Here is a 12,949-nt window from a genome sequence, read left to right as displayed (position 1 = left end):
AGTAGGCAGGGTGAAGACCTGGTAAGCGTAATGATGTATGAAAATAAGACATGCAAGGTTGTCTATGGGTTGTACGTGCAGATCATGTGCGGAGGGTTTCGCCTTTGCGCTGCCCGGTGACCCGCCTGCCGTCTCCTAGAAATCAAGGCGCCTTGGCAGTCGACCTTCTGCCAACGGCAACCATGCCTCGACTACTTGTTAGCAACTTTTAATCCTTCCAAGTTATATGTATATATCAGATTTCCTTTACCACTGGAGTATCCTAGAGGGGGCGCCCTTCCTAAATAGAGGATCTCACAAGGCACCAGGACCTGACTACCGAAAGTGTCGCAGATGCCATCTTTGACATATACCTAGAAGTCGATTGCTTCTACCGAGGCTGTTTCGGCAAGGGCTGGCGAAAAAGGAGAGAAAATGGAGCCAGCGGACGGGTCAGCGGGCGGTCCCACAGGTGGGATTTCATATCGTAGTAGCAAGGCACACAGTAAGTCGCTACCAAGTCAATGCTTGTAAGACTGTGCCGGCAGGATCGACCTTTTTCGCGCCGGCGCCCGATTGAGGTTGGAAACCGTGCGGATATCCCCTGGCAGAACTGTGCCTCCTGCTTGTCAATACTCAGGGGGCAGTGACGCTCTTTCAATGGTCACAAAAAAGTTAGCAGGATGACATGTTCGGTCCCTCGCGGTGAATAGCTCTCCCCTCCACGCGCGCCCGCGGCCACAGACGCCAAGGCGAAGGCCCCCGCTAAGCCCCGGCAAAATAAGACACCGCTGCAGAAAGAGGTCCTGGAGGCTTCGTATCAGCGTAAGTACGGCAGTGCAGTCGCTGCTGTTGTCCGTACAGTTGCCTCCTAGCCATGCAAACGTTAAGCCTGCGGCCTCCCATGGATCCAGCACCCGCAACCACCTCCTGCAAGCTTTGCTCCTGTGTCGTGTAATATTGTGAAGCAACACTTTTCCTTCGGATCTCAAGCTCGGTTTTCTACTTCCCAACGCGTATAATCCCCCTCCCGGATTTCCGCATGCTATGCTGTTGCCTACTTGTCCTTCCACCATTTTCTGGGCTGGCGTTCAGTGAACCAGCACCCCTCGGTGGAGCACCGCAAGGCTTTGGGAGACCGCATTGGGCTGACTGAACATGAAGTCAATGTACGAGGGTGTATGCACGTGTGTGCGTGTGTGAATGTAATGTGTATGTGTGTGCGCGCCGCGGTCAGGGTTATTGCACTGAAGCTGTTGGAAACGCCTGGCTGCATATGGGACGGAAATTTGGGTGTGAGAGGGGCTTTCCTTGGGCCATGCTTCAGCTCGGGACACTCCATAACACTCCGGGGAAGCATTTTAGACGTGCTTCAGACGTGTGGTACGGATGCGCGTGCATCTGCGCCCATAACTGCGGGGCGAAGTCCAGCGGCCCTTACAGTCTTTTCCCCGGCGCGCGCGTGCAGGCGTGGTTTACGAACCGCCGCCGGCGAGACAAGCAAGCGGAGAAGAAGGCGGCAGCGGCGTCGTTGTCTGCTGGCGGATCGGCCGGCACCCCGGGCGGCGTGACGCCGGGCGGTGCCGGCGGCACGTCTCCTTCGCCTGGCGGAGCTGCCGCAGCCGCCGCTCCGGTGGCGGGGGCGCCCGCAGGTACCTTGCCCCACGTACCGCCTGTTGCCCCTAGCCCAGGAGCTGTAGCGGCCTCGCCGAAGCCTAAGGCACCACGTGCGCCGAAACCACCCAAGGCGTCTCCAGCAGCGGTGTCGCCTGGGCCTGCAGTCGGGGCTGCCCAGGTTGTCCCTGCGCCTGGCGGCCCTGCAGGCCTCGCACGTCACGTGCCGCCGCCACAGCAGCTCGCGACGACCGCGGCGGCGGCGGCAGCTGCCAGCGGCGGCGCTGTGAGCTGCCCCGATGCGGAGGAAGAGACGGAGGACGCCGACGATGACGCTTCGGACGCCGCCGCGGCCGCGTGGGAGGGCATCAGAGCACTTTGCATGGCAGCGCGCGCAACGCTGCCTGTGCCGTACTGCGAGGACGGCCCACAGTTGGGGTTCCTGTTCGATGAGCCGCCCATGCCTGGGGAACTTTCAGCGGCGGGTGGCGGCAACAAGCGGCGACGCATCGTGTTGGGGAATGATCTCGTGGCGGAGGCGGACGAGGAGGGGGTGAAAAGCGTGCTGCTGCGGAGGCCCGGCGGAGGGAAGGCCGGCATCCAAGGTGGTGTCCGGTGGCGCCTCGACTGGGCTCAGCTTACCTTTGGTGGCTAGGCTGGGCTGGGCTGGGCTCGCAAGCAAAGCGCGAGACCCTAATAGGTTGTTGTGAGATCCTTCACCTCTGCAGCTATCGAGGCTATCAAGGCCGCGGTGCCTTTTGTCAAGGTGGCTCTGCTGTACTGTGCGCAAATAGGGAGTGATCTCGGAAGCCTAGACCACTCCAGCTGTTTCATTTGTACTACCGTACGCTCAATTGTCGCACCCCCAGGCGGCGGCCCAGTGGGTGTGATGACGGTGGCGGAGTTGGAGATGCGGCGGCGGGAGCTGCACCTGCAGCAGCAGGCACTTGAGGAAGCCCGGCAGGATGACCCGGATTACAAGAGCGGGGGACGCAAGTCGGAGGATGCGATCAAGAGGGTGAGTGGTCGGGCTCGCGCGCACGTGCACGTGTGCATGCTTGCCGTCGCTTGCAGCGGGGGGGCCCCCGGCCCAACCAACCCTTTTCCCATGCACATGCATCGCGGCGGCTGTCGCGCTCTTAGAGACGCCTGCGCTCCGATCTGAAGCGTTGGAGAAGGCCTCTCGACGGAGCTGACCATTCCATATGAAAAGCCCTTGTTATAACCTTTTCCCCTGCTGCTGCCTTTGCCGCTGTTTTGGAGTTGATGTGCCAGCAAGGAGTAGACAGGAGCAAAGCAACGTCGGGGGTCTTATGGCAGATCGTTTATGTTCCTCTGCCAGCTTGCTGCCCAGTAATGTTTCCCCGGCGACGGCGGTCCCGGTGATGCCCTTGTTACCCTGTATGGTCCTCCAGGAGCAGGAGCGGCTGCGCAAGGAGCTTCTGCGCCAGCAGGAGAAGCTGGAGCGAGACCGCAAGCGCGAGGAGGACGAGCGCAGCCGGGAGATGGAGCGCCATGAGCGGGAGCGCAAGAAGATGGCTGACAAGATGGAGAAAGACCGGGGTGAGGGGAGCTGGGGGCGACGGAGAGCCAGCAAAGCCTGACAACAGCCACACATGACCGCCCCGGGGGATTTTCGCGGACATGCGCGCTGTCTGTCTTGGCGATGGCGGTGGTGGTGGTGGTGGGGATTTGGAAGAGGTTTAAGAGAACGGGGTGGCTTCCATATACGTGAATGAGTAGCCCGGAGGTATGGCTTGGCCGGGGGGATGCGGCTAAGGGGAAAGGGGGCCTGGGCCTGTGAGTGTTGCATGCGTGTGGGTGGGGTCTAGGGCAAACCGCATCGGTGGAGAGCAAGACGTCCCAGCTGGGCTATCGATTGGGCTAGGTTCGACTTTGCTTCCTTTAGGTCCATTGGGTCCATGGTGGTGGAGGGGAACCCTGAGCCATGTGAATGCGGAGGATGTGGGGCATTTAGGGAGCTGGCTTGGGCCGGGCAGGTCCACCGCTGATGTCCGAGTCGTCGGCTTCACCGCACGTTCTTCAATCGGTGTCCTGATCATCCTCCCTTCGCGTTTAGCGGGGCCTTTTTGCGCGCTCTTTGTCGTCTTCTTTCCTTCCATTGGGAGCAGCCAAGGAGGAGGCTCGCAAGCTCAAGGAGCTGGAGAAGCTGAAAATCGCGGAGGAGCGGGAGCTGAAGCGATTGGAGGCTGCCAGGGAGAAGGAGCGCAAGGCAGAAGAGCGGCGCAGGGCGGTCGAAGAGCGCAAAAAGTGAGGGTGGAGGCGGGCAAGGCTGCCGCGTGGCTGGCCTGGGCAGGGGCAGGGGCTAACACGGGGCTCCGGGCTGGGAGAAAGTGGAGGCGGACGCGGACTTGGAAAGGGGCCCGGACGACCGCAAGGCTTTAGAATGCCTTAGACGGCGTTGCTGTGTTTCTTTTTACTCTGTCCTTGCCGTCCTGCGCCCCTCCCCCCTTGTACATTCTTTCCTTGGCAGCAGCTTCACTCGTTCGTGGCTCGTGCCTTGCCGCCTCTCCGTGTAAACGGCCAATGCCCTCGTGTCGCTGCTTGGCTCTGTTGGCGCGTCCTCCGCCGGCCGCCGGCGGTCTTCGTCGTTGGCTGTGTTCGACTCGTCCTGACCTCCCTAATTCAACCTGGAACCTTACCGCCCTAACCTTTTCGTCCGGTAGGGAGAAGGAGAATGCTCGTGCGCTGGCGCAGCAGGAGCGTGCTGTGCTACGCATGCGGCACCGGGAGAGTGCCAATGGGCCCCCGGACGACGAGGAGTTGGAGTACCGCAAGCTTCTTATCGCCGCCGGGATTGACCCGGCCACGGTTGCCGATGCCGATGAGGACGCCGCAGCGGCAGGCGCCGCCGCCGGCGAAGCCGCTGCTAGTGCTTCGGTGACGCCGCCGCCACCGCCGCGCAAGCGACCCCGTCCCGATCTGCCTCGCCCGGAGTTCCCGCCGCCTTCACTCGGGTTGGAGCCAGCCTGGCCGGCCTCCTATGACGCGGAGGGTGAGGCGGCGGCGGATGGTGGTGTTGGAGATTTTGGCACGGGTCCTGACGGCTTGGATGACGACATTGGCAGCGAGTTACTTGTGTGCTGGAGCTTCCTTCAGAGCTTCGCGGACTTGTTCGGCGTGAAGGTGCCCTCCCTGGAGGGCCTGTTGGAGGCCCTGGCGGAGGGCGAGGAAAGCCGTCTGCTGGCGGACGTGCATTGCGCATTGCTGCGGCTGATCCAGGCGGATATGGAGGATGCGCACGACGAGAAGGAACGCGTCGGCGTAAGTCATCATCCGTCAGGATGGCTTTTGGTGTTGGGGTGTGGGCGGATGGAAGGAAGGAACCCGCAAGGCCTTAGACACAGCATGGCTCGGGGGGCTGAGTGAGACGGGTTTCCCGGGCCACAGCCTTATGGGAGTTGCCTGCTCGCGTGCGTGCTTTGGTCTGCACCCAGCATGATGACTCCTGGAGAGACGACCCAAATGGTGGGCTTAAAGTTTTGTTGCTCGCATGTCAACTCATACCTGTCCTCGCAACTTGACGGCTCTGCGCTTAGAAGCCTCCTGAATACGTAAACTCGTGTTGTGTACATGGTTGGGCGGTGACGACGTGCAGCGGCAAACGGCTGCCGCGCCCAACTTCATGGACCGCTCCGTCGTGGGGTCGGCGCGGCGCTTGGAGGAGGCGTGGGCGTGGGGCTACGACGTGGACTGCTGGCGGGCGCATCTCAACGCACTGACGTGGCCGGAGGTGTTGCGCCAGGTGGCAGTTGTGGCAGGGCGCGGCCGTTCGCGGCCGCCGATACGGCGCTCCGCGGCGGACGGCACCAAGGGCCCGCGCATCCAGGGCATCGAGGGCGAGGACGTGGTGGACGACGGCAGCAGCGGCGGCAGCCTCAAGCTGCGCATGCCATCGAGATACGTTCTAGGAACGGTGAAGGCGGCTGCGTGGCAGGTGCGGTGCTGAGCTCCTGGCTTCCTAGGCCTGGCTGTGGCGACGGCGCCCGCCCTTCTGGCGTAGCGGCGGCCACGATTTGGGAGTATTAAAATGTCACCGTATTTGGAGTGCGCTAGCTCTCGCGTTATAACTTGGTGGTCACTCCTAGCGCTTAATCAGGCATCAATTCTCTGTAGAAGCAGGTCCCGCAGTGTTATGCCGAGGGTTTGCATGCACAAAGCACACATCAGCAATTATGACATATCCTGGCATAGCACCAAGTGCACCTTGGCACATCACTTGGCGCAGCTACCGTAAAAAGGGGTCTTAAGTGCTTCATATGGATATCGGTAGCTGATACGATATTTAAGTTTATCTGATGCGAGTTAGAAGCTTTTCATTTTCCACTTCCTGTCCGCTGCAGGTTCTCGCCAGCACGGGGCCCAGTGGGCTTCCCGTGGCGGAGCTGGTCCGCCGCATTCAACGCACAGGTTTACGAGAGATGCGCTCGTCGAAGACCCCAGAGGCAGTGGTAGCCGGATCCCTCGCGCGTGACGTGCTCTTTATGCGAGTGCAGCCCGCGACGTGGGCCCTCACCTCCGTCGTGGCGTTCGCCAAGCGTCGCAACGAGCAGCGTCGCGGCAGCCGGCACGCGGCCAAGGGCGGCGCCAAGACGGGCGAGGCGGGCGACGGCGGCGCCGACGGCGACGGTGACACGGAGATGGCGGACGTGTCGATCAAGGGTGAAGCTCCGGAACCGGCTGCCGGAGTGAAGCAGGAGCCAGGGTTGAAGCAGGAGCCATCGGCGACGGCGGCTGGCGGAGGCTTAGGCAGCAGGCGGAGGGGCAAAGCAGGAGATGCTGGCGGCTCCCAACCGATGGATGTGGACACCGGTACGGTGAAGCAGGAGGTGAGGGACCAGAGGGAGCTGGCGTTTCGCGGCGGTGGGGGACGGGGTGTTCCGGCAGCGTGGGCATGGAAGTGAAATGAAGGAGAAGGTGCAAGTAGGATCTCACGGGGATGTACCAGACCTCCTTTGATAGAGAGATCACGCAGTGGAAGGACACGGATTAAGGGGACGAGGACAGCTGAGGCGAGGGGGAAATTGGCTGGTGGCATGGCGACGGGGAATCATGCGATTCTGGGGGAGGCGATAAGAGGTGCTTGCTGGGAAGCAGTGTTGCAGTTACAGCTGTAGGCGTCCTCGGAACGCAATAAGTATAACCCATATAGTGTGTCGGGTTAAGGAAGAAGCGTATGCAGGTCCGACGCCGAGTGCCTTGCAGGGCCACGGCCAGGACTAGGCAGTTGAAAGCTGCCGTTATCGCTTTCAGGGCTCACCCTCCTTCTGCGCAATATCGATTGGGGACAGATCCAGTCACACACTTGCGCTCTTGTTGGGCCGCGCCGCCTTGGCTTGCAGGATGTTAAAGACGAAGCTGCAACCGGACCTGCACCGGGGCCAGGGCCGGCGAATGGCCGTGCCGCCAGCGTCGGCGGTGCCGAGGACATCAGCCGCGCCGCAACCGCCTCACCGCCCGCGTCCACCGGAGGCGCAAACCTTGGCGCCGCCGACGTGGCTCAAGGCGGAGGCAGTCAACACCAGCAATCACAAGGGGCTGGGGCTTCGCAACAACCGCAGCTGCAGGACCACGACCACGACGATGAGTCGTACAGCGGTGACGAGGAGGAGGAGGACGGGGAGGCGCATGGCGGCGAGCGAGGCGCCGGTGACCCGTGGGTCAACTCCTTGCTGAGTAGCGGCTACTCTACGCTTGGCCTGCGTGACCGCATCGCCGCAATGTCCTTCTTGTGCCATGCCGTACTGGATGGGCCCACGTTGCGCACCAAGCTCGAGCTGCGGACAAATGAGGCGGCGCAGCGGCGAAAGCAGGTGTTCGAGGATGCCAAGGTGCGGCGGTTTCGGTACTGCTGCTGCTACTGAGCAGCAGTAGCTGCATGACCAACAGTACCCGTGAGAGGCAATCAGTACGGTGTGGTAGCTGACATTTTAGCCAAGGGCCCAAGCCTGTCCCTATCATGCCTCCGCTTTCCTTTCCACCGCGTCATTTGCGTTCGAGTTTTCTGTCATAGCCTGTATATCATCTTCTTAACCCTGCCTACCCCACGTTGCCTTATTCACGCCTTATTCGAACCTGTAGAACGATAAGAGGAAGCGTCAAGAGGAAGCCGCTGCTCGGGCAGCTGCGGCAGCGGAGGAAGCACGCAAGCGGGCGGAGGCCGCGGCTGCGGCAGCAGCAGCGGGCGGCTCTGGTGCCGCGGCCGGGACTTCCACAGGCGGTGCTGGCGGTTCGCGTGGGTCGACGCCCGCGCCGCCGGGCGCGCCAGTGGATCCCAAGGCCATCGCTGGAGAGATCTTCGGGACGGTGGCGGCGGCCGCGCCGCTGACGGAAGGGACGAAGGCAGATGCAGCTCGGCGGGCGGAGGAGGAGGAAGACGAGAAGCAGAAGCGACAGCAACGGGCAGATGAGATGCGGCGGGTATGCACCCGCTGGGGTTTTCCTTCGTTGTCTTCGCGTGTGTCGCACCATGCGCACGTGCCGGGACGTTCTTGGGCTCATATGGGATTAGCTGCTGAGTTATTTGTGCTGGAAAGCGAGGGAGGTGGAAGCCTCAGCCCTCCAACAGACCCGTGACATGAGAGGTCTTTTGCGCGTACCTCCTCGGATAAGCTCCACGCCTCCGTGCCGCCTTTTCGGTCCGTGAATCCGAACAGTTTCTTACCTCGCTCTCCACACCGCCGCGGCGCGCCGTCGGTGCGCCCTCCTCGACCTTTTGGCCTCGCGAGCTTGCCTGCCAGTCCGTAGTTTCCTTACGGCCTTAATTCCTCTCTTGTCTCCTCCCTTCACAACCCCTTTCTCTTGTCTCCCGTCATCCCAACCCTCTTCCCCTGTTTCCAGATCGACGAGGAATGCGCCATTCGGGCCGAGCCGCTGGGCTCTGACCGTCGCTACAACCGCTACTGGCTGTTCACCACGGGCGAGGAAGGCGATGCGGGGTCGGGGCGGTTGTGGGTGGAGAGCGCCCCCGAGGGCACCTGGCGCCTGCTCACCACGCCGCAGCAGCTCGACGAGCTGGTGGCATCTCTGGAGCCCAAGGGTGTACGGGAGGGCCAACTGGCCCAGGCGCTGGCACACCACGCGGATCGAATCAAGCGCTCCATGCCGGGAGGTAGGATAGGGGTCAGGGCAGCACGTGTTGGTGTGGAATGAGGAAGAGATGGGCGGGCTCTGACGTGACCTGCATGCGAATGTTCAATGCTTGGATAGGACAGGGTCTTGGATGGGAGGGGCGGAGAGCTGGCTGCCGCGTAGGATTATAGCTGCTAACCGAACTGGGTTAGGGAGTCGAGATTCAGGGAACGGTTAAGGGAGGGCGTTCGGGCTGTTGTCGACGCGGTTAAGCTGTTGCTGCTGCTGCTGCTACGGTACTGCCGTATAATGGTAAAGGACATGGTAGGCACCAGTGGATCGCTGACCAAACAGCAGGTGAACCATACCCATCCTTTCGCCGCCAATGACAACCCTTCGGTTCTCCTACCCGCGCTACGCAATCCTTCAGCTTCTCCAGTTCCCCCTCCCCCCCGGGCCCTCTCGGGCAGCAGCTTCAATCGTGTGTGGTTCGTCTTTCCCCCTCCCCCCCCTGCCTTCCCCCTCACCCAGCCAGCCCTCCCAAATCCCGGCCTTCCCCCTCTCCTGCTCCTCTTCTCACTTACTCCCAATCCCATCCCCATCCTACACCCTGTAGTGGCGCCGTTGTCCGAGCCCACACCGTTGGACGCGCTGCCTGAGGAAACGCGCGCCGCGCTCACGTCTGCGGCGGCGGCTCGTGCGGAGGTCATCCGGCTACAAGCCTATTCCCATGTGGTTCCTGATGACGACTACACCGCGGAGCTGCAGCTGCCGGACAGCGACTCTATCAGCATGCAGCGATTCAAACGGGACCTGCTACGACTGGAGACGGCCGTGCCGGTGGAGGCCATGGACGAGGGCTTCCAAAGGTATGTTGCTGCCATCTTCTATTCCTTACTCCTGTTGCTATTTCCCCTTGCCTCCTCTCCTCCCTTCCGAACCGACAACGTCATGTAGCCGTCTCACTGTCCTACCTGGTTAGGGTGTTTTCTTCTGTTACTTCGTCACCGGTATCCCGCCATGAGATTTCCGAAGTCCACGCAGCTCTTACAGACAGCTATTTTCCTCATCCATTCCTGCCCCGCGGCTGTGTTCACAATACGCTGATTTCGTGACCAAGGTGTCGCAACGCTCTGCAATTCAATGCAGGATGACCTGGGCGGAACGCGTCCAGACCGCCCCCAGCCCTGCGGTACTGCGCACCTGCCTGGGCCAGCTGGAGGCGGCCCTGCTGCCCTCCCCTGACGGCACCTCGCCGGGGCTGCTGGCCACCGTATTCCACCGCCATCCGCCACTGGTCCGGGGCGCCTGGGTGGAGGTGGGCAAGGAGGTGGCTACGGCGCTGCCGGGGCATGCCTGCAAGGAGGTGAGTGGGCGGGATTCTGGATTGCGGTGGGCTGGGAAGAGTGGTTGTTGGCGGGATTGCAGGGATAGAAATGGTGGGGGATCCTGTCGCTCTTAAGAGGGGAGTGGCGGACGGGCGGGGGTTGGGAGGAAGCGGCAGCACGGCGCGTGTCATTGGCCCTCTTCTAACTATACACCTAGCTAACTACTCCTTTTCGCCTCCCATTGGCCTGTGTGCAGGTCTTGCCGCCAGCTGAGCGCGTCGATGGCCAGCCGCAAGCCATGCCCAGCGACGAGCCCCTCGCCTGGCTGCCTGCTACACTGCCAGCTCTCACGCTGCGGCTGCTGTCCCTGGACGCGTCCATCATCTTCCGCGCTGGTGTGCCTCCTGGACGGGACTCCCAAGCGGGTTACAAGTACACGGTTCGACCCGCGCCGCTGGATGCTCAGCCCGCTGTGGTTGCGGTCTCGGCAGCAGCGGCAGCGGGCCCCCCTCATGCTGACGCGGCGGGAGGGCCCGCGCCGCCGGCATCAGCAGCGCTGCCGATGGCAATCGGCGGCGGCGCAGTGGTGCTCACCAACGGTAAGCAAAGCGGTGCTGCTTCGGGACTCAGGGTAGGGGCATTGAAAGAGCCTCAGGCTAGCGCTGCGGCGCAGACTTCCCGGCACATCATCCTACACTTTTTGTTATTTGGTTGGCGTGACATGAAGGCAGTGTCTTCATTGTGATAGGGCTCTGAACAAGCCTGCTATGGTAAGTAAGCTCAGCACGGGCCGTTTTACCCCCGCATAATTTCGTCCTCTCCAGTCAATGAAACGAAACGTTCCCCCGCAACCGCAATGACAACCAACACGCTTTCGCAATATCGACGCAGTGCTGGCGGACCGCGGCCGGGTCAACCACGCCATACGTCGGGTTCCGGAGCTGCCGCCTGAGATCATGACGCTGCGTGCACGTGAGTTCACCCTGCCAGTGGAGGAGATGCGGGAAAGCGTGGCGGAGGCGGATAAGCAGGGGCTGCTCAACGCTGCATCCGCAGCAGCTGGCGGCAAAGGCAAGGGCAAGGGCGCCGGCAAGGGCGGCTCCGCTGCTGCAGCGAACGGCAGCTCGAAGGCTGGTGCCGCCACAACCGGCAAAGTGGGCTCGCGGTCCGTGGTGGTGGTATCTGGTCTGCGGGGCGCAGCGGCCAGCAACAAGAACAAGGGTGGCTCAAAAACCAAAGGTCTCAGCGCACCTGGCGTGGGGTCTAGGGCCAAGGGCGGTGGCAAGAGCGGCGGCGGCGGCGCGGCTGGCGGGAGTCGCGGCAAGGCGGCTGCGACTGCCACCACGGAGGAGCCGGAGGGCGATGAGGAGTGGATGCAGGGTGAGTCCGGCTCATTATGTATGGGGTTGAGCGGCATGGCGATGGGATGGGGATTTCAAGGACGGTGCGACCTGTTGCACCATTGCCGTGGAGGTGTGACCTGAGTCGACAAGCAACTTGCCGTCCGGGCGTTTTACGATGGAAGGGAGGAAGGCGGCAGGGGGTGCTGCTGGCAGTGGGAGGGGGGCGGGAAATGCGGGCGGGTGAGTGACGCGGGCGTTTCGCTTTGTCCATGTCGGCGCTACACTTAGTTGTCCTCTTTCCCTGGTCCTCGGGTGTCGCGTCACTATTCTCATCACGGCATGTGATGTGTTGCTTCGAGATATGTCTCCCCTGCAACCGATGAATGGCGGGCCCTCCCCCAACATCCTACATCTGTTGTTCCATGGCCTTCCCCCCTTACGTTCGGCTGTGCCTGTAACGGCGTATGCAGGTACTGGCGAGCAATTGGGCGAGCCCGTGCTGCTGGGTCCGGAGGATGAGGACGACTTGGGCTTCAGTGAGGACAACGACGGTTTAGAAGAAGGCTACGATGATCCGTACGATTCAGATTATCGATAGCCCGAGGAACCCGCGAAGGGCAACCCACGACAACGTGAAATGCTTGCCTCGGCCTGAGGCTTCAGCCATCCTTGTGCCTCTCATCTGTGGTATTGTGCATCGTTAGGGTTTGGGTGCGTGTTCGGAAAAGCACTGGCACGTAGGATGATACGCCAGCGGTGGCGGCTGCAGTGCTCTAGGGGCGTGTGCTGTGGTAGGGTGCAGGCTGCTCGGTATGCACACGCTATTTGGGGGGATTTGCGCGGGTGCTTGCGCGGGTGTGCAGGTGCGGCAGTTCCTCGATGTGGTTCCTCTGGACTGTTGTCGTCTGCTTTGGGCGCGGCCGCTGTGCCCCAGCTATGTCCAGGCACACCGTGTGCCATGGCACACGAGAGACCTGGGCGCCGTTCGGACAAGCTCGAACGAGGTGGAGGTGCCAAGATTACCGACAGGATATGTGTTAATATTTCTGGAGAGGTTTGTTTGGAGGGGGAAAGGAATTTAGCTGCCGAGGTGGGGTGAGGGGGAACTCTTTTAACAGAAAGTCCGTGGGGGCTTCCGTGGAGCCTAGGTGAGAAAAATGCCCACCCATACAACAGCGACCACTTTTGCAATTGATGGGACTGGGGCAGAAGAGAGATACCTGAGGTGCTGTGACGTGGGTGCCAGAGAAGAGATTTAATGTGCAGCAAGGGTGATGTGAATTTTGTCGGGCTTCGCGTGTGGCAAAAGCGGCTTGGGGGGTTTTCGGTGATGCGGCTGCTTGAGGGCATGGATTCTGTATAGCTGTCTGCCTGATATAACCGTCTGCCTCGTATTTGCATCAACAAACTAGACGCAATATATGTAAGCAGTGCTGGCTTTTGCACATTCGGGCGGCTTGTGTACGAACGACCTGGATAGGAGCAGTCCAACACACCAACAAGAGTGTGACTTTCCACTCCTACTTAGTTGACAACATGATGAGGATGTCCTAGTACTTGCTCAGTTCTTACAGAGGTATCGCTGGCGTTCCC

The 12,949-nt window shown here is 61.5% G+C and overlaps 1 protein-coding gene across 1 annotated transcript; it reads left to right on the top strand.

Annotated features, from left to right (window-relative positions):
* Nucleotides 1-414: 414 nt before the first annotated feature.
* Nucleotides 415-11,954, top strand: VOLCADRAFT_127455 (homeodomain protein; the record flags this gene model as incomplete). Its single annotated transcript, XM_002958924.1, has 19 exons — nucleotides 415-442; nucleotides 724-804; nucleotides 1,075-1,166; nucleotides 1,448-1,631; nucleotides 1,803-2,198; nucleotides 2,463-2,611; nucleotides 3,009-3,156; nucleotides 3,726-3,864; nucleotides 4,281-4,878; nucleotides 5,213-5,551; nucleotides 5,958-6,443; nucleotides 6,957-7,445; nucleotides 7,696-8,034; nucleotides 8,455-8,725; nucleotides 9,302-9,554; nucleotides 9,835-10,051; nucleotides 10,270-10,612; nucleotides 10,905-11,393; nucleotides 11,827-11,954. 19 exons carry the CDS (start codon nucleotides 415-417, stop codon nucleotides 11,952-11,954), a joined length of 5,169 nt encoding a protein of 1,722 aa, XP_002958970.1.
* Nucleotides 11,955-12,949: the final 995 nt, after the last annotated feature.

The sequence above is a fragment of the Volvox carteri genome, assembly GCF_000143455.1.
Source record: "Volvox carteri f. nagariensis unplaced genomic scaffold VOLCAscaffold_112, whole genome shotgun sequence".
NCBI lineage: Eukaryota > Viridiplantae > Chlorophyta > Chlorophyceae > Chlamydomonadales > Volvocaceae > Volvox > Volvox carteri.
Note: the sequence above shows the minus strand (reverse complement) of the source record. Positions and strands in the feature narration are given on the sequence as shown.